The 26,704-nt window shown below is 39.3% G+C and overlaps 1 protein-coding gene across 1 annotated transcript; it reads right to left on the bottom strand.

The window, feature by feature from the left end:
- Positions 1-1,490: 1,490 nt before the first annotated feature.
- On the bottom strand, positions 1,491-14,725 carry LYSMD2 (LysM domain containing 2). The gene is made up of 3 exons (XM_027554005.1): positions 14,172-14,725; positions 3,547-3,875; positions 1,491-2,327 (listed from the first exon to the last, which is right to left on the bottom strand). The coding sequence occupies exons 1-3, from the start codon at positions 14,445-14,447 to the stop codon at positions 2,285-2,287; spliced, it is 648 nt and encodes a 215-aa protein (XP_027409806.1). The 5' UTR covers positions 14,448-14,725; the 3' UTR covers positions 1,491-2,284.
- Between the last annotated feature and the right edge of the window lie 11,979 nt (positions 14,726-26,704).

Here is a 26,704-nt window from a genome sequence, read left to right as displayed (position 1 = left end):
TTCCCATCCATTTGACATGAAGTGATGGGATCAGATGCCATGATCTTAACTTTCTGAATGTTGAGCTTTAAGCCAACTTTTTCACTCTCCTCTTTCACTTTCATCAGGAGGCTCTTTAGTTCTTCACTTTCTGCCATAAGGGTGGTGTCATCTGCATATCTGAGGTTATTGATAATTCTCCCGGCAATCTTGATTCCAGCTTGTGCTTCATCCAGCCCAGCATTTCTCATGATGTACTCTGAATATAAATTAAATAAGCAGGGTGACAATATACCCTGTTGGTCAGCCTTAAGGGGTGAGTCTGTGCAATTCTGGTACCGCACGTTCTGTTGCACTAACCCCAAGGGCACTTGTTTCCATTTTCGTGGAACACCTGGAGAAGCCAGATGGAGAAGAAAATGAGCAAAGAGAAAAGAGGGAGGAGGGAAAAAAGGTCCTTGCTGCCTCACAGAAAGAAGAAAGAAGACTCCTTTTAGGAGGGATAAATACAAGGACTTCTTGTGGAAGCTGAAAGATTTATTTAACCTGATTCCTGAATAGACATTGAAATAAAAAAATATTTAATTGTATGGAATATTACTCAGCCACATGAAGGAACAAAACTGAGTCAGCTGTAGTGAGATGGATGAACCTAGAGTTCTGTCATACACAGTGAAGTAAGTCAGAAAGAGAAAAACAAGTACCATATATTAGGGCATATATGTGGAATCTAGAAAGATGGTACAGATGAACATATGTGCAGGGCAGGAATAGAGGCGCAGACATAGAGAATGGGTGTGTGGACCCGGGAGTAGTGGAATGGGAGAGCCGGGCAAACTGGGAGATTAGGATTGACATATATACACACACTACCATATGTAAGATAGATAAGGAGTGGGAACCTGCTGCGTAGCACAGGGAGCTGAGCTCGGTGCTTTGTGATACTGACCTAGAGGGGTAAGATGGGGAGATGAATAGGAGGCAGACCCAAGAGGGAGGGGATATATGTACATATATCACTGATTTATTTCATTGTACAGCAGAAACTGATGCAACACTGTAAAGCAATCATACTCCAATAAAAAATATTTCATTATAAATAATGCATTGCTTAAAGTTTACTGCTGTAACTCGTACACATATAAAAGACAAATTATGTGACTAAAAAGCTAACTAAGTCCTTAGTCCTTCAAATGAGCAACAGTGACTGCAACATTCTATAACATGACTTATCAATGAAATTTAAGCTAGAATTTACCAGTGTGTCTAGTCATGGTGTTGTTTACTTCTTCTTTGATATATCCCATGTTTTCACTATATCTGAAACACAAATCAGATATTACTTAGATGCAAAAGTTACTGGTAATTGCAATTTATTTGCTTTTAGATTTTTGAAACCTTTTCCAAAATTGTGATTATAACAATAAAGATCATTAGAGAAGCTGTCACCATTTAAAACTGTAATTTAAAAATCTAGTATTCCCATTTGTTGGAAAAAACTGAAGACGCAATTATGAAAACATAGTTTATTTTCTCATTCAGGCTTCTGTAGTTTATTTTTACAAAATAGCAGACAAAATTTGCTTTATAGTCATACATATGGAAATATATATATATATAGCACTTAAGTTATAAACACATAGCAAAATCAGCATCACTTAAACAGCAACCATGTTTTTCACATAATTAGGATTTCTCAGGAGATAAACATTGTTTCAGCTTGAATATGTAAATAGTCTTTGAGGCTTTATGTCAGCTAGTATTTACAAAAGCTAGTCTAAAAACTACCACCACCCGCAAAAGTGATGAGCATTAAGACACAGTTTTGCTATCATGCCATAATAAAGACTGAAAATCATAGAAAGCCTGAGGAAACTAGTGACTTCATTGCAACTGCCGTAGCTGGAACTAATTACTTGTGATTTAAAGATGTATGCTGCTGCTGCTACTGCTGCTAAGTCGCTTCAGTCGTGTCCAACTCTATGCAACCCCATAGACGGCAGCCCACCAGGCTCCCCCGTCCCTGGGATTCTCCAGGCAAGAATGCTGAAGTGGGTTGCCATTTCCTTCTCTAATGCATGAAAGTGAAAAGTGAAAGTGAAGTTGCTCAGTCGTGTCCGACTCTTAGCAACCCCATGGACTGCAGCCTACCAGGCTCCTCCGTCCATGGGATTTTCCAGGCAAGAGTACTGGAGTGGGGTGCCATTGCTATGAGAATCCAAAAGGATGCTTTTGAATCATCTGTTGTTGGTTTCTTTATGATCCAGCCATCTCTTAACCAGGTTAGATTATGCCCCCTGATCATCTAACTGTGATAAAGGGAAGCTGTATAGAGACCTTCTTCATCTCTGAAAAAAAAAGAAACACAGCATAAATCAGTGTTTAAAAATTGTACTCAGAAAATACATATATTCATTGTACAACTTAATATCCAGGGTAGGAGTTATATCAATTTATAACATCATGCATGCCTTGAAAGTTGTACAAAATGCAAACACTAAGGTATACTTCATTGTCCTCATTTTACTGCTGTCTCAGTTATTGGAATAAAGAATAGTATTTATCATATATTTGTATTTGTTTATACTATATAAATTTATATTAAATTATAAGTTAATTAAACTCACATTTATATTTGTTTGTATCTTTAATAGTCTACCTCTTTGTCAAAAGGATTTGAGGTACCTACAACAAAAGGCATATATATATAATAAGATGGGTAAAACAGAAATTAAAAATCAGGACTATGGAAAGCAGGATAAAATATATTAAGGGCTTCCCAGGTGGCTCAGTGGTAAAGAATCCACCTGCCAAGCAGGTGACTCGGGTTCAATCCATGGGTCAGAAAGATCGCTTGGAGAAGGAAATGGCAACCCACTCCAGTATTCTTGTCTGGGAAATCCATGGACAGAGGAGCCTGGTAGGCTACAGTCCATGGGGTCACAAAGAGTCGGACATGACTGAGCAAGTAAATAACAACAAAATACATTAACCATCAGCAATGGTTAGTTGAACTGAGGACCAGTTTTGGCTGCAAGCTTTCTGGTAGCCAGGGCAAAAAAGAAAACACAGTAAGTTGTGTCATTCTAGGAATCATAAAGGAAGAAGGAAATCGATTCTATAAGAGAAAGTTTTGCCTTAGTACCAAATTAAAGAATAAAGGGAAAAGTTCACATGAGACCTTATTTAGGAAACATCTGGTAACCAATATAGACAATGTCCTTGACAAGTTTCATAAAGAACAGCATTTTACAAGCATTCTCTAGGACACTGGTTCCTCTGATGGTATCAACTAGAGGTCTACTTGGACACTCTCCAGAATTGCTTAGCTGGATAGTTATGCTATTAAAGCAAAGAAGTAAATTTTTTATAAGTACCACAAATAAAAGCACTGCAACAGACAATGCTTTATATAGAATGCAGTAGCTCTGTTTACACTTTATACATTAAAAATGCTTTTCTAGCATTAAAATCTAGTTTTAAAGGCAAAAAAAGACAAGTTGACCAAGCAAGGACATCTTGAGAGGAATTTACTCAGCCTCTGACATTTTTCCAGGGTATTTTTACCTGCTCTCTCCTTTCAGTTTCTTGGCTGCCTGTGTTGATAACTTAATCTGCAAGTCCAGCCTCTGCAGAAAATCTCTGGCTGATACTTCCTCAGGCTGCATGGGCTGAACATCCAATTCTTGAGGGCTGAGAGGAGAGACGTCTTCCCCAGCCGCTACCAGCTCCTCTTCATGAGAAAAACTATCAACAGTTTCATTTTCTGGAGAATCTACTGAGTTAAGTCCATTAAACAGCAAAGGCTTCTCTGATATAACTGGGATGTTCAAAGTTTTCTTCAGAAATATACAATCATTGGTAAACAGTTTATTTGCCCTTTTAATTTGTTCCATCTAAAATGTTTAAAAAAAAACAGTTACATATAAATAAATCCAAAAGTAGGGCTTATTACACAACATAAGCTAAAAATACTCATGAGCAAAATATGCTTTCTCTGGATTTGAGATTCTTGATTCCCAGACACCCCCAGTTATTTCAAGAGATGCCAGAAAATTCTCTTTCACAATTTTATAAGAAGAAAGACTAACTTTTCCCCAGTTGTATTATTTCCCCTCTAAGGCAGCTTTTACCAAGCAACTTAAATCCCTGAAGTTAAAAAATGTAGAATATTTAGCAATTATTTAATACATTTCAATCATATTTTAACATTTCTATTATCTGATTTAAACAAACTACACAGTACAGTGATTTTCTTTATGGAGTGCTTCCCATCTCTAGAATTGTGTTTGGTAAATTTAATGGACACAGAAGGTGGTAAAGGAAGAAAGTACAAAAATTAGGAAGAATGGTGTAGGCTGGGACTGCCGTCATTAAGGCCTCACGGAGAAGGTGGGGGTTCCGGTTTTGACTCTTTTGACTTTAGATGGGGGCTTGAAGAATGGGTAGAAGTGGGAGAGGTAAGGAAAGAGGTAGGGAGCTCTTTACATGGAGTATCTTATTTTTCTCTACCTTATGGATTAGGTACTTGAAAATCCACTTTACAAATAAAAGAAACAAAATAAGGAGATTATATGCCATGGAATCATCATGCAATGGGGAGATGCAGAAGCCAGAATTTTATACAGGTTTCAAAACTTCAAACTCTTTCACAGCCTGTGAATTCCTCCAAACCAAAGAAATGGAGATGTAAGGTAGGGATGAAAGGGGAAATGGAATTTGTATGTGTTACCTCATTTAACCTTCCTAACAGTTCTGCAATATTATCTCTTTTACAAATGGGGAAAGGGAGACTCAAGAGATTGAAGTGGCATGCCTAGGTCCCCAAATGCAGGTAGGTGCAGACAGCATCCTCGGCTGTGCTGGTGCAGAACTGTCAGGGAAGCACCTGCTTAGGTTCATCACACCACACTATCATGCATCTGCAGGCTTCTCCAGCCAACTAGCCTGCGAACTTGCACCATGCTAGTAGGCTCTTTGCATGCACTACACCATCTGATCTTGTGAGATATGTCAACAAGACAGCTTGGAATAATAGCTAAGCACACAGGCTTGGGGATGTGAAAGATCTGGTTTCAAATCCAGCTTCACCAACACAAACTGAACATAAATTTGTTACTTCTCTCATTATGCCTATTTCCTCATGTATAAAACAGGTATCATCTACCCTTCACAGGGTAGTTGGAGGGATTAAATGGGAGTTTATATGTAAATATGCATACAGGATAGAGACACAGATGTAAAGACATAGATGTGAAAGGGAGAGACAATTTAGCAGTAAATGGTACTTACTTTCCATTCTCCTATGAAGAAATTAAGGCACAAGAGATGACTGATCTGACCAAGTGTACATGGTTCTGTATAAGCCAGAATTTCTGTCTGACTCTGAAGTCCATACAACACCAAGATTAAAGTACATGACTAATGGAACCCAATTCTGGGATCCTTTAATGCCAAATCGATTGAGTGAAAGAATTAGATTTCTACTTCAAAGCGCCTGAAAAAATAAGTCAAATAAAATACACCCTGTTCCTCCTGCTTTCTAACTATAAGCTGAATCCACAAAATAGCACATTCAATGCTATCTTTTATTTTTTGTGTAGGATGGTCGTTTATGTTCTAGTTTCTAGTTAAAGGAGAGAAGGCAAGGGTGAGAAAGAACATATGCAGATACATTTTAGAGACAAAATTAAAATCTCAGAATTATTAAGTGTCTCTGGTCTAGTTTAGGCTTAGATTTGAGGCACTTTAAGAACTTGAAAATGTGTCCAGAGCAGGTTCAGGTATATCCTAGTCTGCCTTTAGGGCCTCTTGTTTTCACCACGTCCTCCATCTCTCTTAGTACAAGGGCTTCCGAGGACACTGAGCCCTCTCCTGGCTCCAAGGTGAACACATGACTCATTCCTGCCCTTTGAAGCATCACGGTGCCCAAGCTGTCCTGACAGGTCACAGTCCCACCTCAGAACAATTCAGAGATGCAAGGAGACTTCTGCTGGGTCCGGGAAGTGAAGGACTTCTATTTTTCCTTCGAGAAAGAGATGGGTCTGGAGCTGCTGGCAGCCATCCTTTACCACAAGGAACTTAACTACAAGGTCACCTTGGAGGAGATCCATTAGAGTGCTGAACCAAAGCCTGAAGCCCAAATACCCCCATGCCCTTCAGTTCCAGTAATAAGCCAGTAAATGCCACATTTTGGGGTTTGTTTTTTTTTGTTTGTTTTTTTTGCTTAGTTCAATTTGAGTTTTCTGTCACTTATAAATGCAAGAACCTCATTGATACAGCACCCATTGAAATACTTATTGGCAGAGGCCTATAATTGCTAATAGTCACTGTGATCTGGAAATAATGATGGAAGGCAGAAACAGCTGGGAACACCAGGATCTGGTTGTTGAGTATGGGCTGGGAACATCAACCATACTCAGGACAAGACCTGTTATTTCTACAGCTTCCCAGGTCGAGCAAAGATATACACACTAAGTGCTTAGGATGGATGGATTAATAATTAACATAGATCAGAGAAATTGGAGGACGAAATGGCAACCCACTCCCATATTCTTGCCTAGAGAATTCCATGGGCAGAGGAGCCTCGTGGGTTAGTCCATGGGGTCACAAAAAGTTGGACATGACTAACCATGCACGCACGTGTGCAGAGAAATAGGCCTAAAAGATGAACCCAGAGAAGTAACCAGAAAGCAGTAGTAAGTTACCTATTGTGTTGGTTTTTCTTCCTTTAAACCCACCCTCAGCTTCCAATCCATACCCCAGTCTTCTTGAGCCTGTTCTGACCCCAGGAGGCTGACCTCATCAGAACTGCACTTCCCAAGGCCCCTTGTTCTTAGAATTCCGGTCGGTGTTCCAAAAGAAGGCCACCAGCAGCATGGCCACACCATGACTCCCATACCTGCATCCCTCTGTGGTAGAGTTCCTGCCTGGAGCCCCATTGTCCACTCCTCCCACTCTCCTCAGTTTCGGGTACCACACTCCTTCCCCCGGCCCTCAGGCCTAGGAGTAATGTCTCCCTGCTGTTGCTCGTCTTTACCATCCCTTAATCCCTTAATCCTATTCCCACTTCTACAAATGTCTCTGCATTAAACCCTCAAGGGCCACACCTTGGAGTACGCTAGCTGTGGTCTTTGGGGACTCTGATACATCTATCACTTAGAGCAAGAAAGGCCATCATAGCCAGGCAAGGGGCTTATGACAGGAAGCACAAGACAAGCGACTGAGTCCACAGCTGGGTAAAGCCAGGGAGTCCCCAGGGAGTGAGGGCTGGGCCCCCAGCTCTCGTGCAAGCCACTGTACCATTGATGCAATAATAGAACTGCCTCTTTTAACAAGTCTATGAGCTTCTCCAGGTCAGGGACTGCTTCACCTCCATTTCAGCATTGCCAGCAAGTATTTAAGTTATATGTTGAGTCTGATGATCTAGATTCTAAGATGACACACAGATGCCAGCATCAAGAACATCAGCAACATCCACAGTTGGCATCAAGGTGGGAACCAATCTAAGGACGGGCAGATTTGAAACTGAAGGTGAAAACAGATAAATGAGGTTAATATAAGGTTGCAAGCAGAAACAAGGGCCCTGGCTTTACCATTTTCTAATCATTCCCTATGTCTGTTTTATTTTCTGTAAATTAAGGAAAATAATAGTACTTTATATAATATGATTATTATGACAATTAAATGGGTTAATTCATGTAAAACATTTACAACAATGCATGGCACACAGGAAGCACTTAAAAATGCTAGCAACTATCATTAAATTTGGTTAAAACTGAGAAAGCAACAAGGGCAGATCCTAACATGTATTCAGCAAATGAAAAGGAGGTAGGAATTTTCTCTCAATAAAAAATACTTCTCCCACAAAGTAAAAATATATAAAGAAAATTTCATATAAACAATCCCAGATGAATAACATGTTGTCACTGCCCCAAGGTAACAGCATTAAGTTTTTTTCTTTTTCAAAGCTATTTAATTTGATCTTAACTTGTTCTTTTTTTACAAGTATAGGCTCCAAACTCTGTAACCAATAGTAAAGTTAAGGAATGAAACCAGCCATGCAAAAAGTCAGGGGAAACAAAAAAGGATTCTTGCCAGAGACAGTAGTTACAAGGCCCCAGCTGAAATTTCACGGCTGAAATGTAGAGTAAAGAGCAAGCTGTAGGCCACTCATATAATAAATAAAATCTGGATTTTATTTTAAATGTGATGGGAAGCCATTGGAGGGTGTGTGGAGGAAGTGAGCGGAATGATTTGAAGATCATCCCACTTTATGGAAAATGGATTGGTAAGAAAGAGGTGTTAGTTGAAACAGGAAGCCCAGTTATATAAGAAACTGCAGTAGCACAGACAAGGGATATAAATAATCCCAAACAGTGAAATATTTTAATTTGCTTTGGAATGTTTTATACTTTCATCTGAACTTAGATGGGTCTAAGGTTCTGGGAATTTCACCTCACATAAAACTAAGAAAAGTCACGATCCAATCCGAGAAGAGCTGAAAAACTCTACACCTTTCCCACCTGCCCTCCTTCAGTATTTCCAACTACCCTATGAGTGATAAAAATAGAAAGTGTGACCTTTTCAGAGTAATGCAAAACAACCCTTTGTTTCCTGAGGGCAGATGACTAGGAGGGGGAGATACAGCAGCCAAATGTTTTCATTTTAAAAGTCTTTCCTAATCAGGACTGAGTAGCATGACTCAGTGAAATTTACCATCTGCTCACTAAGAAACAGATTATGGAATAATCGAGTAAGAGCTGACAGGACAGCCCCAAGGACCACTGTGGTAAAATCAGATGGAACAAATCTATCAACAACTTGTTTAAAATGACTCCCCTGTAAATACACGGTGCAAAGGTGAATTCACTCTGAATTCACAAAATGTCTCCTGAAAAGTGATCTCAGTAGCTGCTGTTGGGCCTGAACAAGAACTCTCCCCAAAGGCTATTTTGGATCAGCTTCATCAGGCCACCTACCTAACTGGAGATGCAATATTCAAAGCTTCTTTTTCTTCCTCTCCATTCATTTAAAAGAAAAAAAAAAAAAAACCCTCCCAAACATTTCAGGATACATAATAAACATTTAACACAGCATTGTGTCATTTATGGAATATTTTCATATACACTCAACTCTCATTTGATTATTATTATCATTATAGGAAAACAAGACTTAAATGTTAAAGGATTCTCTCAAGATCATTTCCTAGTGAGTGCTGGATTCAACCTCCTCACCTGGCTGTCTCCTATTAAATTCTAAGGGTTAGTGATGATCAGACTTCTCCTTTGCCATGTGCTAATAAGGAAAAGAATTTATTTCTTCTCCATGTTATCTCAGAATAATATATGAGATCCCATTTATGAAATGTCCAGAAAAGGCAAACCTAGAGATTAGACAGCAGACTCATGGTTATCTGGGATGACGGAAGGGAACAGGGAGTAAGGGATCCTTGCAAGGTAATGGCAATGTTCTAAAATTGGACTGTGGTCACGGCTGGAAGGCCAGAGGCAGATGGGCCCCCCAGAGTAAAGCAATTGGAGATTCATTCTCTATTGATGGAAACTCGAAGACAAGAATAGCAGGACAATAAAGGGGAGGAGGCTGGGTCCTGCTCAGACCACATATTTCTCGAAGTCAGGAGACTTCCCTGACCATACATGCGCAGAAAGGCTTCTTGGAGGCCAGAGGAGAATTCTGTCAAGGGATGTTCTACCCAGACACCTTTTGGGTAGAATGCATCCTGGCTAAGCGATGTGTGCAGACACATGGGTGGATCCTGAGATACACCAAATATGGACTGTGAACCAGGCAGATCAAAATGATTGGCCAAAGGAAAACTGGAGAAAAGGCCCCCCAAAATAATTCAAACTGCCACGAGGGCACAACTCAGGGACTCTCCCTCTGAATCTGCCCATGTGTCTATCCACACATACTGTACTCTTTTTTCCCTCCTAATAAATACTTTACTTGCCTCAGTACTTTCTGTCTCCGTGGAAATTCTTTTCTGCAAAGCCGAAGGGTCAGGGCCCTTGTCTCTGACCACTGGTCTAGTAGCTAAGATCTGGCGCCTTCACTGCCGTGACCCGGCCTCAATCTCTGACTGGGAACCTAAGCCCCACTCCAAGCCACTGCAGGCTAAGGCCACCCGAGATCAGCTGCACAACTCTTGAAAAATCCTTGAATTGTACACTTAAGATGGGTGAATTCTATAGTATATAAATTATACTTTGATAAAGTTGGTTTTAAATAAAAAAGGCATGAGAATCTATTAAACCCTAAAGCTACTAAGGGCTACCTTAGTACCATACCTCTTACAACAGGCAATACCATTTATTTATGGTTCTCTCCCCTTTGACCAGCAAAGTCAACAATTTCCAGTAACAGCAGAAGGGGCTAAAGTTCTAAACACAGAAGTTTACATACACTTACATTTCTAACTCACCGCACTTGTTCCCCCTAAAATGAAAATCATTTCACCTTTTCTCAGCAAGGTGATTTCTGATAGGAGAAGTGTGAAAAAGCAAGTGGGCTCAACAGCTCATTGGAAGACAAAGAGAAGACCCTAGGAATAAAACTGGACAGGAAGTGACTCTGGACACAGGGTGGGGGGTTGGCACAACTGTCTGGAGAGGGTAGAGGTCAGGGAAGTTGTGAGGGGGTAAACAAAAAAGACAAAGTGTGTGCAAATAATAGCTGCCCTTGCTGCCCCTCACTCACTTTCTAGTTATACACAGGGCTTCAAACCAAAAAGTTTCCAGCAGCTGCCCGATTGGTCAGTTCCCTTCACAGGCTTGCCCCCAATGAAAGGAACTGGCATCACCGAAAAAGCTGTAGCAAAATACAGAATACTGGGTTAGGGGAAGGGACTTAATGTCTCAGTGCAGATAAGCACAGCCCTGGAAATTCCAGCCCCAGCAAGTCTGTCTGAGATCTGAACTATATTTAATAGCTTCTCAATTCATCCCCGGTAGTTTCAGTTTCCCTCACTGAGGTCTTCCATGGACACAACATTTAAAATTGCAGCCACAGCCACCAGCCTAATCTCCTTTCCCTGCTTAATTTTTTTTTTTTCATTTTGCTTGTCAGTACCTGACATATACTATACTTTGTTTACTTACTGTCTCCACTGACTAAAATATAAGCTCCATGAGGATAAGAACTTTTAGTTATTCACTAGTGTATCACCAGAAAGGTAGAAGCTGGAGAAAAAAAAAAATTCTGATGAATTATAAACACTGTTGAGAAAGCGAAACAGGAAAGAGAGGAAGGGCACTGGGGTGAAGGAAGCTTGCAATTTGACATGGAGTGGCCTGGAAGGCCTCAAGGAGGAGATATTTAAACAAAGACTTGAAGGCAGTGAGAGAGCAGGTCACAAAGCCAATATCAGCCACATGATTTGCAGGTCCCAAGGTGGCTTAGCTGGTAAAGAATTCATCTGCAATGCAGGAAACATGGGTTCAATTCCTGCATTGGGAAGATCCCCTGGAGAAGGAAATGGCACTCCAGTATTCTTGCCTGGAGAATCCCATGGACTGAGAAGTCTGGCAGACCACAGTCCACAGAGTCTCGAAGAGTCTGACACGACTAAAGTGACTGAGCACACATGCACAAGGAAAGTGAAAATGTGGGGCCACTGTTAACAAATTATTAAACATTTAAAGACAGCAACAGCAGAGCATTAACTGCAGGATTCCTCTAAGCGTGGAGTTTATGTGACTGCACAGCTCCCCCAGCTATGACATGGCCCTGCACACAGCTATCAGGGAAAGTGCTCCCCACAGATGGATGGAACAGCAAGTTCAAAGATCCCAAGAAGGGACAGTGCATTTTGAATGAGAAAAGGGGCCATGCTTATAAAACAGGAACATTCCTGGGCTCCTTTACTGGATATTCTGATCCAGTAGGTTTGAGATAAGCTCTAAATCTCCAATTTCTCATCACCTACTCCTTTAAGCAATTTAATTTAAATACGATGTGGGTGATCTTGGCAATCAATATGAGAAACTTAACTAACTCAACTTCTTTCTGTTTAATTGAGGAATGAAAAACCTTTCTGCCTTTTTAACTTCCACATAAAACCAATTTTCAATGAATAAATCCAAACATCTGTAGTTAATAACTGCAATAATATCACTTCACTGTTATGGTGAGTATCTGCACTTTTACTAGTTCTGTATAACCAGTGGGAAGAGTCTCTAAAAATTTCATCAACTGGAGTTCAAAGTCCAAAATAAATGAGAACCATTGGTACTCAACCAAGAGGGAGGGTTTCTCAGGGACTATGTCAATGAATTTCTAGATGGGAGTGGGGGGGTGGTGCTAGTGGCATTTACTGGGCAGAGAACAGAGATGCTGCTAAACATCCTCCAATGCACAGAACAGTCCCCTGAGACAAAGAATTATCCAGTCCCTAGTATCTATAGGGGTGCAGTTGAGAAACACTAAAATAGATTGTGGTTACAGATTATAGTTCCCAATTCACTATATTTGAGCTTAACATCATACAATTAAGTCTTTATAAAGGTAATAAAAAATCTGACTTATACTTTAATGAGAAGCGATGATAAAGTTATCAAGAACAGGCTCTACATCAGCGAAAACAGGGATTAGAAAGCATTTGATCAAAGGTGGAGAACTGCAGTGAACAGATGTTCAGGAGCTCTGAGCAACCCAAATGGAATCATGGAGGGCAATGAGGAGCAGAGAGACTGCTGTGGGTAGGGGTCAGGGAAATGACACTCTCTGGATATCTTGGATTCCTAGGTACAGTGAGCCTGGCCTAGTATTGAATAGAAAAGATGCACAGAAACCACAGAGAAAAGACCGTCCTTCTGGAGGAATCAAAATGAGCAAGATAGCTCTTGATAAGACTAGGATAAAAATAAGGATGGAAATCAGAAGTAATACTTAGAGCAAAGCAAATGTTTTATCACTGTGCTAATTCAAGCTAATCTCAATGAATAAGCATTGGAATATTGGAATGGAATACTGGAAAATATCCTTACTTCTCCTCTGTAAAAAGGAGATTAATTACACCTATCTCCAAGCCTTAGCGGAAATCAAACTGAGTAAGAACAAGATGGTACAGGACAAATGCAATGCCTGGCACACAGCAGGCCCTCAGCAGAAGGTGTAGCTACTGATAACTTCCTAACTGCTTCTTCTGGCTCAAACCAGTCCCCATGAATGCAAATATAAGGACTGAAGTTCTATGTTCACATTTAGAAACTCCCAAGCAGGCGGAACAGGACAAACCACGGCACGAAATCCTCGGTACATGTCTGCACAGCAAGATCCCTGCTCTCAGACTGTTTAAATGACAGTAGGACCTGCCAGGTAAACACACACCAGCTTGGGTGTGCAAACGAGATGACTCAGTCTCTGTCACTGGTGAAGAGCCAGAAAGAGTTTCACTTGCAGAGAAAGATAAAGACAAGATCACCTTTCTTCCTATTGCTGTCTCGGGTGCTTCAGGGAAGAACAGTGAAAACTGGTAACAACTCATATGTAAAAAGGCTATCACATAGTTTAGAGTTAATTATAAGTAATTTTAATGAAAAATATGCTCCCTCGGGTTTCCATGTTCTTCCCAGAGGTGTAATGCAATAGGCCCAAGGCACAGGCACACCTGCACTTATAAATTTATAATAAACACAGCTCTCCAGCTCACCTGGACCACATTCTTGGCCACTGCTTAGCGACAGGTGTCACATTCACAGTTGCCAGTGAGCCCAGGAGTGTAATTTCACTTCTAAATAAAGAAGCATAATCAATAGAACCAGAACCATCCGGCGGGAACAACTGTACCCTTCCTGACCCATCATAGTGCTTGTTTACCCAGAAAACAAAATTATCTGCCCAAACCCACACATCAGTTCGGCTTTCAGGAAATATTACATAGCAGTATGACCCGGAATGAAAATCGGGCGAATCTGGGTCCAGGTGGTGCCGATGCCCTGGTCCTCTTTGGCCTTCCTCACGCGGCGGATCCTATCCGAGTGTGAGCAGGGCATCGGGAACTCGATGCGCCCACCCGGGATAGCCTTCCGTCGCTGTCCCGGCAGCGCGCGCTGGGCGAGCGGCTCGAGGCCGAGCCGCCGGGGTCCGCTGGCTGCTCCTCGACGCCTGGCCCCTCGCGCGCCCCGCCCCGAGCCGCTGCGCCCCCGCCCGCGGCCGCCAGCCCTGCTCACCGAGACTCCGTACTTGAGCGCGATGCCCTGCAGCGTGTCGCCGGCGCGGACCCGGTGCTCCACATGGCGCTCGATGACGCCGGCGCCCAGCGGCGCCCGCACGCTGGCCGTGCTACCGTACGAGCGGGTCTTGGTGCGTGCCAGGCTCAGCGACAGCTCGGCCTCCTCGGCCTCGGAGCCCAAACGCGAGTGCGGCGGCGGTGGCGAGGGGGCCGAGGGCCGGGGCTCACGGGGGCCGCCTGCCCGCAGGGACGGAGCGGGCGAGGAATCCGCCATGGGTCCTGCGGCGGCCGCCGGGTCGGGAAGCTCGCCAAAGGGGCGGCGCCTCGTCCGCCGCCACCTCCTCTTCCTCCTCACAGGGGCTGCGAAGGGCCGTTCCGCGGGGGCGGCGGGCTGGAGGCCTCGGTGGGAAGATACGGGCCCGCCATGGTGGCCGCCCGCTCCTCCGCGTCCGCCTTTCCAGGCGCACCTGCAGGAGGGAGAGCGAAACGAGCTCCGGCTGCTGCCCCGCGGACCGCTCGGCTCCACCCTGCCCACCCGACTGGCCCCGCGGTGCGACAGGCGGAGAGCGCTAAGGCTCCCGGCAGTGTAGCCACTGGGGCCCCATAGACGCCCTCGGTCCCGAGGTGGAATCCCGCGCCGGGCCGACAAAGCCCCACTCTGCCCAAAGCAAAACACCAAAGCTTTGTTCTGCTCCTTTATTGATTCCATAGCAGGCTTCAGCTTTCTTATATCTTCAACTTCTCCCAGCCCCCATTACCCCAGGACCTCACAGAAAAATTAAGACCATTAAACACACATAATTTCTCCAGGCCCATCTCAACAGCCTTTCAGGGTTCGGTGCCCTCAACACTCCGGGGAGGATAGTGCTTCTAAGGCCTGGTGTGACCTCTAAACCCTTCACTCGTTCTGGTTTCACTCTTCACTGCTCACCAGTGCCAATTTTAGTTCTGCGCTGCCTTGCAAGTCTGCCTAGCTACAGTCCATTCTCTTGGCTCACTACTTAGAATTTACCACCTGTCCGCTGTTTTTTCTTATCATTTTCCTCCTTAATACCCTGAAATCATGACTCCCCAAAATTTTATCACTAACTTCACCTCTTATCTGTATTCTTTATCTAAACACCCTCTCCTCAACTTTCTGCCTTCTGATAGTATACTACACAGAGTGGGTGGACGTTTATTAGAATCTAGCACTCGGGATTCTGTTGTACTCTGGACAGCTCTTCAAGAGGAGGTACCCTATTGGCAGATTAGGAGACTGGAGATTTGATTCATTGGCTGAAGTTTCGATATGTGGCTGTGCTGGACAGAGACAAAGGAACTAGAGTTCAGAAGACAGGATAAGAGATGGGGAGGAACAAGTGGTCCCCGAATCACCATCCCACTCAAAAATTCTTCAATGATTTCCTATGGACAACAGTATTTATATAACTCACATTGGCACTCAACTCCTTTTTTCCATTTTTATTGTTCACGCTCCAGCCATACCCCATCTACAACTCATCCTGCAAACTCCATATGCTCCCGCCAGACAGAAGCACTTGAACTTGCCCTCCTTCTTACCTTCATGCCTGGCATATGCTATACCCTATGCTTGTAACCCTTCTCCAGTCTCTCTGTTTACATTTAAGAAAAATTTAAGGTCCATCCCAAATGATACATCCCCAAATGAGATCTTTCCTGATTCTTCCCACCTGTACCTGCCCCCCAAATGCCCACTTGTTACTGTTTCTCCACTGAACTCCAAGGTGGTTTGTACCTCTTGCTTAGCATTTAACTTGTGTTTTGTGTCCTACACTTGTCTTATTTCTTCTATATATACTCTTGAGAGGTAAAACTAGATCTTATTTATCCTTTTTAGCTTCAGCAGTGTGCACTTAGCTCAGTGCCTTGAATAAAGCATCAAAAGTATTGATAGTTGAATTGAGGTGGAGTAAAAAGATCCTGAAAGCTGTTTAGGTTATTTAGCAAAAGTCTTCTATGGATGAACTTGAACTCTTGGGTGGTATCCAGAGTGCCCATCCCAGGACCTAAGAAAGAGGCAGAATGTAAAGGAGATCAAAGTGTTCCAAAATATAAAGGAGATCGGGTAATATTTCAAGAAAACAGGAGAAATTGACCTCCGAGTTGAAGTCTAGTAGAGAGGCTGCATAGAGCATATCTTCCACTAAAGAAAAGTTTACCGAAGAACCGGCAGTCTTTATTTGAAGATTAATGAACTGGGTTCTATCAGTATTATTAGATGTTCTTTGGAAAGGGTTCCATGATCAATTACTTGAGGAAACACTGCAATCTCTATTTGCCTTTTGGAGAGTCACAATGCACATTAGAATACTTAAGGCTCTAGAAGGTCCTGTAGTGAAATAAGCGATTGAATTTTGCTTGACACTGTACTTCTCAAACTCATTTGACCATGGAACCCCCTTTTTTCCCTCAGAATTTCTACAGTTTTGGAAGTGCTGATATAAAATGGGGAAAGACAGGCCTAAATAAGGAAACAGGAAAATGACTTTGAGAATCAGAGATTCCCAAAAGATGGAACAGTACATAAAGGGGCAGAAAATGATCACTGAATTGCTTCATAAAATGACCAAGTCCTCTGTATAAGTGCAGGGGAAAAGTTAACACCAAAAATGTATAAAGATCCATAAGCCATCCCACTTCTCTCTTATCAGGACTAATTTATAAGCTGTCCCTAGTTATTTTCAATTTTTCCAGCCTTAAGAAATCCCAAGTCATAAAACACCTTCAAAACAGTTATAAAATGGTCTGAAATAAATTCAACACAATTCTCAGGATTTTCTCCATGATTCCTTTTTGTGATCAAAAAGCTAGAGTTTCCTCTGAAACTGAAAGTGAAAGTTGCTCAGTTGTGTCCAGCTCTTTGTGATCCCAGGGACTGTATAGTCCATGGAATTCTCCAGGGCAGAATACTGGAGTGGGTAGCCCTTCTCCAGGAGATCTTCCCAACACAGAGATTGAACCCAGATCTCCCTCATTTCAGGCAGATTCTTACCAGGTGAGCCACCAGGGAAGCCCCTTTAGCTACAAGTCTCATCTAGAAGCCCCTCTAGAAGTTTCCTCTAGTTCTCAGAAATTAATCAGCTTGAATCAATGCTTTTTTGATATTATTTCGTTAGAGTTCTTTGTGAGTTGTTTTTTTCCTACATAGATTTGCACTGTTTCCAAATAACTAGTCTTCCTGTGAATTTTATACTGATTTCTCCCTAATCCAAAGTTAAACATCTACATTTGCAGCTCAGACTGAATTTTTTGCATATATATATATATTTTTTTTTCCTTCTTCAACTAGAACTTCAAAATAAGTTTAATGTATATCTGCCTACAACACAGAACAAACCTCATCACTGATGTTTCTGGTGAAACATCAGAAGTACTTCCTTTGAGAACAAGAATAAGAAAAGGAAGGCTTCTGTCACTGCTTCTATTTAATTTTGTTTTGGAAATCCTAGCCAATGCAATAACAAAAAGAGGGAGAAAGGGAAATGAAGATTGAAATAAAAAAATTAACTGTTATTAACTGATCATAAACAATACTAAAATATTTACAGGTAATACAGATAATGTCTAAAATTGGAACTGTTCAAACTATAAGACACAGATCATTATGCAATTACCAATTGAATCAAACAATCAGAAAATATAATTGTGGAAAGATATCTTTTTAGATACCAAAAGAAAAATTAGGAATAAACTTAATAAAAGAGAAGCAAGCTTTATATGGAAAAAATTATTACATTTTATTAAAGGACATAAAATAAGATGTAAACAAAAACAGATATTCCATGCTTATGGATGGGAAGATACAAAATAATGAAAAATTTCATTTCTTTCCCAAACTAATACATAAATACTTTGAAATTCCAACCAAAATTCCTATAGGATTCTTCAAAGGGCATGGCAGGCTTATCTTAAAATTCATATAGGAGATAAAGGGTTAAGAAGAGCCAAGACTTAGCTGAAGAAGAATGAGGAAGGGAGACTTAACTTCACAATCATCAAGAGTTATTACAAAGGGATGAGAACTAAACCATTACAGTAGTGATGCTGGGCAAGACCAATGTAACAAAGGGACATCAAAAAAAAATCCCAGAAGCAGACCCACACATATCAAAGAAATGAACCTATGTTCAAAAATGCTGCTGCCACAGTTAATTATTCTTGTGGAAAAAAATTAGATCTCTTCCTTATATCATATGCCAAAATCAGTTGTACATTGAGTAAACATATAATTGGGAAAAGCAAACTTTAAAACGTTTATAATATCTTTATACCTTGGGATAGCAAAGAATTTCTTAAACAAGATACCAAAAATACAAACTACAAAGAAAAAAACTGACAAATTACACACATAAAAACCTCTGTCCTGAAAATGCACCTTAAAATTTTGAGTAGACAAGGTATAAAATTGGGGAAATGTATTTGAATGCATATAACTGACAAAGAATTACTATCCAGAATATGTTAAAATTCCTACAAGTTATTATAAGAAAAATATCCACTAAAAATGATTAAAAGATATGAATAGACAATTTACAGAAAATAAAACTCAAGAGCCCAATGAAAAGATGACAGACTCACCAATAAGCAGAGAAATTCCATTTAAAACTATAATTTCATAGGCATGAGATTAGCAAAAATAGAAGAACTGGACAATTAAAGTATTGATAAGAGTCCTATTGAACAACAGAAATTCTCAAATAGTGTTAGTGGCAGTGTAAACCGGTGCAACCACTTTGAAGAGCTACGGGACCATGTCTAGTAAAATTGAAGATATTTATATCTGGTTCTGATTCTGGCAAACTGGAAGTCTAAACTAATTTGAAGTCCTCCTAACACAAGTATTTAATTTTTTAATGAATTTAATTAAATTCAATTAAATAACAATTTAATTTTTAATGAAATTCATAATTGAGCCAGCAATAAAAGAGACAGCCTCATGTATCAAAACAAGAGGAATTTGAAAGCTAGAACAAAAAACAACTTGTCTAAAACTAATACATGAAGAAATAGAAAGTCTGAATGGTTCTATAACCATTAAAGAAACTGAATCAGTACTAGAGTTTAAAATCTTGTTAGCAAAAAAAAATATTAGCATCAGAAGATCTTACTGGAAGATTCTATCAACCTTTCAAAGAGCACATCAATCCAATCTTACGTAAACTCTTTCAGAACAGAAGTAGCAGGAACTATCTTCAAATTGGTTCATAATATAACCATATTTATCATGGTATAGCCATAACCAAAACCAGCTGAGGAAGTATCACACTCATAAAGAAAGATATAAGAATCTTAAAATATCATTAAGCCAAATCTAGCAGTGCATACAAAAAGTAATCCATCATAAACAAGATGACTTTATCCCAGAAACTCAAGAATTTCAATTAATATTGACATTTATAGATTATAGATAAAGAGTTTCAATTAATATTGACATTAATAGATTAAGTGACAGAATCAAAGAGTCTAATAAAGGATGAGCAAGACCTTTATAGAGAAAGTTTTTAATTTATGAAAATACACTGGGGTTTAGTCACTAACTCATGTCCAACTCGTTACAACCCATGCACGGTAGCCCTCCCCACTCCTCTGTGCATGAGATTTCCCGGGCAAGAATCCTGGAGTGAGTTGCCATTTCTTTCTCCAGGGGATTGTCCCTATCCAGAGATCAAACCCCCATTGGCAGGCAGATTCTTTATCACTGAGCCACCTGGGAAGCCCAAAAATACATTAAAGACAGTTTAAATAAACAGAAAAACTATGCTATGTTCACAGACAGGAAGACTCTATCGTATAAAATTTCAATATTCTAAAACTTGATCTGTATATTCTATGCAATAACAATGAGTTTGCAAGAAATATGACAAGCTAATTCTAAAGTTGATATGGAAAAGCAAAGACTCACAGAAAACCAAGATATTTCTGAAGAATAAGGAAAAGGAAACTGCTCTACCAGATATCAAGAGTTACTATAAAGCTATAATAGTTAAAACAGGATGATTTTGATGCTGGGAAACCAGTGGATAAGAGTAATGTAACCAGAAACAGAATCACAAATGTAGAAGAACTTCATCTATGACAAAGGTAGCAGATCACTGGGAAATAGTCTGTAAAACACAGGACATCAGGAAAATTAGCTGTCTACATTGTAGACTCTACTTCCTACCATACACAAAATTCAATTTCAGCTGAATTACAGACTGAAATGTGAAAGATAAAACTTCAAAACTTTTAGAAGAATATAGAGAAAAATATCCTTATGTTCTCAAGACAAGATTCCTTTAGATAGACTAAAAAAAGTTTTATTCATAAATGATTAATAAGCATGACAACATTAAATTTGAGAACTTCTGCTAACAAGATGATACTTTAAGGAAAACAAAAAGACAAATTAGAAATTAAGAGACATGTGTCCTAGGAACCAAAAGTATTTTAATAAAATGTTGAATTATCCCTCAGTATCCAAATTCTAGTTAGTTTTTACATGAAAAGCAAGAACCAAATAGATCTGAAAACTAGATGTTCTTCATTATTTGAAATCTGGCTATCTGAATTCAGAAACTGCATAAATGTTGATAGTAAGGAATGTTTTATTTTTAACATATGCAATCAACCAAAGATTAGTATCCAGAATATTTAAAGAGCTACTTCCTATATAACAATGAAAAAAGACATATTCCAAGGGCATAACTAGAATTTTACAGAAGGAAAAAATCCTAATTGTGAATAAACATATGAAAAGATGCTCAATCTCCTTTAAAATCAGAAAAATTTACATTAAGATGAAAGAGTAACCCTTTTGCACTCACCAGATTGGCAAAATCTAAGTTTGCAAGACCAGTGACCAGAGAAGATAGGAATTCTATTCATTGCTGGGAAGAGTATAATTTGATACAGCCACTTTGAAAAACACTCACTAAGATAAGCAAAACTATAAAATTGTACATGTGCATTCCCTACAAATGAGAAATTCCAATACTAGACACTGCATATCCCCTGTTGAAAATCTCATACCTGTACACCAGGAGATATGTTGTGAAAAAGTCCACAGTAGCATCATTCAGAGTAACAAAAACTGGAAACAATCAATTATTCAGCAGCAGAACAGATAAGTAAATTGTGCTGCTGCTGCTGCTGCTAAGTCGTTTCAGTCATGTCCGACTCTGTGCAACCCCATAGATGGCAGCCCACCAGGCTCCCCCGTCCCTGGGATTCTCCAGGCAAGGACACTGCAGTGCGGTGCCATTGCCTTCTCCAAATTGTGCTATATTTACATAATTGCATATTTTAACTGCCTTATTGTGAAATAATTCACATATCATACAACTCACCCATATAAAGTATTTTACATTCATAGTACATTATTAGTTTTTTATTTGTGGTAAAAAATACATATACATATATAGCAAAATTAACCACTTGAACCATTTGTAAGTACAGTGGCACCAATTACAATTTACAATGTTGAGCAACCATCACAACACTGTCTATTTCCAAAACTTTTCCATCACCCCAAACAAAAACTATAATCACTAAGCAGTAACTTCCTATTCCTGCTTTCTCCAGCCCCTGGTAACCTCTATCTCTTATAAATTTATCTATTCTAGACATTTCATATAAATAGAAACTTATAATATTTGTCCTTTTGTGTATGACTTGTTTCACTTAGCATAATGTTCTCAAGGTTCATCCATGTTGTAACATGTGTCAGAACTTCAGTCCTCTTTATGGTTGAATAATACTTCATAATATAGATATATCACATTTTGTTTGTCCATTCATCTGCTGATGGACACTTGGGTTGTTTCTACCTTTTAGCAATTGTGAATAATGCTACAATAAACATTGGCATTTTATAAATATCTATTCAAGTCCTTATTTTCTATCTCTTAGGATAGATACCTAGGACTGAAATTGCTGGGTCATATGTTTATCTTTTTAAGAAACCACCAAACTATTTTCCATAGCAGTTGTATAGTTTCACATTCCAACTTGCTGCAATATACAAAGGTTCCAATTTCTCCACAACTTTGCCAACAAATATATTTCCCAGTCTTTGACTTGCCTTTTCATTCTTTTAACAGTGTCTTTCTCAGAGTAGAAAATTTCAACTATAATAAAGCCCAACTCATCAATTTTCTCTTTCATGAATTTGCTTCTGGTGTTGCATCTAAAAAGTCATCATAAAATCCAGAGTCACCTGGATTTTCTCCAAAGTTGTTTTCTATTTGTGTTTGGAACTTAGATCTATGTTCCATCTTGAGTTAATATTTGTGGATGGTGAGAACTCTGCATTTAAATGTATTCTTTTGCAATGTGGATGTCCAGTTACTAAGCTGCTGCTGCTAAGTCACTTCAGTCGTGTCCGACTCTGTGCAACCCCGTAGACGGCAGCCCACCAGGCTCCCCCGTCCCTGGGATTCTCCAGGCAAGAACACTGGAGTGGGTTGCCATTTCCTTCTCCAATGCATGAAAGTGAAAAGTGAAAGTGAAGTCACTCAGTCGTGTCTGACCCTCAGTGACCCCATGGACTGCAGCTCCTCTGTCCATGGGATTTTCCAGGCAAGAGTACTGGAGTGGGGTGCCATTGCCTTCTCTGAGTTACTAAGCACCATTAGTCAAAAAAACTATTATTTATCCACTGAGTTGGCCTTGTTTTTTGTCAAAGATAAGTTAACTATATTTGTGTGAGTCTATTTCTGGGCTCTCTATTCTGTTCCATTGATCTATTTGCCTATTTTTTCATCAGTATCACACTGTTATGATTACTGTAGCTTTATAGTAAATCCTGAAGTTTAGTAGTGTTAAGCCCTTTGACTTTGTTCTTCCTCTTCAGTATTGCATTGACCAGTCTAGGTCTTTCACCTTTCCATATAAACTTTAGAATTAGTCGGTTGATATCTACAAAATAAGCTTCCCTGTTGGCTCAGTCGGTAAAGAATCTGACTGCACTGCAGGAGATCCCAGTTCAATTCCTGGGTTGGGAAGATTCCCCTGGAGAAGGAAATGGCAACCCACTCCAGTATTCTTGCCTGGTAAATCCAATGTACAGAGGAGCCTGGTGGGCTATAGCCCATGGGGTCGCAAGAGTTGGACTTAGCGACCTAGCAACTAAACCACCACCATCTACAAAATAACTTGCTCAGATTTTAATTGAGATTGCACTGAATCTACAGATCATGTTGGAAAGAATTGGCATCCTAACAGCATGAAGTTTTTCTCTATATAAACTTGAAACAGCTCACTATTTAAATCTTTGATTGCTTTCATCAGAGTTTTGTTAAATCATATAGATATTATACATCTACCTAAATATCTTTTTCTTTCTTCATTTTTTGGTACTAACATAAATGATATTGTGTTTTTAATTTCAAATTATAATTACAGGAAAGCAATTGCCTTTGTATATTGACTTTTAATCTGCATCCTTGTTATAATCACATATTAGTTCCAGAAGGTTTTTTATTTTTTGAGATAACAGGGTTTCTGGTTTGTTTTATTGAGTATTACATATACAACAATCTGAGAATAAAAATACTAATGTTACAACTCAACAATGTAGTTAATGATAACCATTTCCTTTGCATGTGTATTCAGTTAGAAATATGAGATTAAATAATTTTTTGGAATGGCTTGTAAATTCTACGTGATATATATATGATATGCATGTTATATATATGATATATGTATGATATATATGATATATACATATATATGTATCTGTATCTCTCAACTTTTAATTTTTTAATTAATTTATTTATTTCAATTGGAGGCCAATTACTTTACAATATTGTGGTGGTTTTGCCATACATTGACATGAATCAGCCACAGGTGTACATGTGTCCCCCATCCCAAACCCCTCTCCCATCTCCCTCCCCATTCCATCCCTCTGGGTTGTCCCAGAGCACCAGCTTTGAGTGCCCTGTTTCATGCATCAAACTTGGACTGGTGATCTATTTCACATATGGTAATATACATAGTTCAGTTCCAGAAGGTTTTCAAAATAATTCTTTGGGATTTTCTACATAGACAATCATGTCATTTATGAACAAAGACTTTTATTTCTTCCTTCCCAATCTATATATACCTTCCCTCTCCTAGTCTTGCTACATTCAGTGTGATGTTGGATCAGAACAGTGAGAGGAGACATCCTCATTTTGTTTCTGATCTTAGAGAGAAAGCATCTAGTTTTTACCATTAGGTATGTCAGCTGTAGTTTTTTATACATCTTCTTTATCATGTTGAGGATGGTCCCCTCTAGAAAAGGGAGAACCTTTTTGAGAGCTTTTCATCATGAATGAATGTTGGATTTTGTCGATGCCTTTTCTATATCTATTGATACACTCATAGGATTATTTTCTTCTTTAGCCTGTTGATGCGATGGATTATATTAATTGTATATTCACTGATTTGTTGAGTGTTGAACAGCCTTGTATACTGGGAATAAACCCCACTTGCTAGTAATGTAAACTTCTTTATATATTGCTGGGCTCTGTTAATACTTTGTTGAAGACTTTTGCATCTATTTTCATAAGAGATATTAACCTATAATTTTTCTTTCTTGTAATATCTTTATCTGGTGTTGGTATTAGGATAATATTGGCCTCATAGAATGAATTAGGAAGTGTTCCTTCTGCTTCTATTTTCTGGGAAGAAATTATGGAAAATAGGTATTATTTCTTCCTCAAATTCTTCGTAGAATTCATCTTGGCCATAATTAAAGTTAATAAGGATTATACCCAAAATAAATGAAATAGAGACTAGAAAAAAATAGAGTAAATCAACAAAACCAAAACATGGTTCTTTGAAAAGATCAACAAAATTGACAAACCTTTAGCCAGACTGACCATAAGAAAAAACAGAGAAATGCATATACTAAAATTAGGAATGAACAGGGGGAACATCAATATTGATACAACAAAAATAAAAAGGATAATAAAGAAATGTTATGAACAACTGTTTGCCAAGAAACTATAAAACTTAGATGAAATGGATACATTCCTAGAAAGATACAAACTAACAAAACTGGTTCAAAAAGAAATACATAATCTGAATTCAACCAAAAAGATTTAATTAGTAATTTTCAAATTTCTAGTAAAGAAAAGCCAAGGCCCAGATGGTTTCATTGGTAAATTCTACCAAACATCTAAAGAATTAATATCAATCCTTCATAAATGCCTCCCCAAAATAGAAGAGGAAGCAACACTTATAACTCATTCTATAAGGCTAGAATTACTCTGATATCAAAACTAGTCAACACATCAGAAGATAAGAAAATCACTGACCAATATCTCCTATGAATATGAAAAAAGTTTTCAACAAAATATTAGCAAACTAAACGCAATGATTATAAAGAGGACTATATACCATGATGAAGTAGGATTTATCTCAGGAATAAATAATTCATTAAGGTCTGAAAATAAATGTAATATACCATATTAATAGAATAAATGAAAAAAATCTACATGATCATCTTAATAAACTGGAAAAAGTCTTTGATGCAATCCAACACCCTTTCATGATAAAAGCATTGAACCAAGTAGGAATGGACAGGAACTTCTTCAAACTGATAAAGAGTGTTTACCAAAGGATACCATCAAAAAATTATTAATAGAAAAAAGAACAATTCACAGAATGAGAAAAAATACGTGCAAATAATATGTCTGAAAAGGAATTTATAATCAGAACATATGGAAAAGGTTTATAGATCAGTAATAAAAAGACAAAATAACCCAGTTAAAAGTGGACTTCCCTGGTGGTCCAATAGTTACGAATCTGCCTGCCAATGCAGGGGACATGGGTTTGATCCCTGGTAAGGAAAGATTCCGCATGCTGTGGAGCAACTAAGTCCATGCACAACCACTACTGAACCCACGAGCTGCAGCTACTGAGCCCCGTGTGCCCTAGAGCCTGTGCTCCTCAACGAGAAGCCACCACAATGAGAAGCCCATGTACCAAACTAGAAAGTAGCCCCTCACTGCAACTAGAGAAAGCTCGCGCACAGCAACCAAGACCCAGCACGACCAAAAATAAATTAAAACATAAATTGTTTTTAAAAAGTAGACAAAAGATTTGAATAGACATTTCTTTGAAGAAAATATAAAAATGATCTGTAAGCACATGAAAAAATTGTTCAATATGATTATGCACTGAAGAAATGCACATCAAAACCGCAATGTGATATCACTTCACACTAAATGGGATGGCTATAATAATTATTTTTAAAAAGACACATCAACAAGTGTTGACAAAGATATGGAAAAATTGGAATGCTCACACATTACCGGTAAGAATATAAAATGGTGCAGCTACTTTGGAAAACAGTTTGGCAGTTTCTCAAAACGCTAAACATAGTAATGCTAAACATAAAGTTACCGTGATGTGAAGTGAAGTCGCTCAGTCGTTCCAACTCTTTGAACCCCATGGACTGTAGCCTACAAGGCTCCTCTGTCCATGGAATTTCCCAGGCAAGAGTACTGGAGTGGTTGCCATTTCCTTCTCCAGGGGATC

The sequence above is a fragment of the Bos indicus x Bos taurus genome, chromosome 10, assembly GCF_003369695.1.
Source record: "Bos indicus x Bos taurus breed Angus x Brahman F1 hybrid chromosome 10, Bos_hybrid_MaternalHap_v2.0, whole genome shotgun sequence".
In the NCBI taxonomy this organism is placed as follows: Eukaryota; Metazoa; Chordata; class Mammalia; order Artiodactyla; family Bovidae; genus Bos; species Bos indicus x Bos taurus.
The sequence above is the reverse complement of the archived record's forward strand: the minus strand, read 5'-3'. Positions and strand labels throughout refer to the sequence as shown.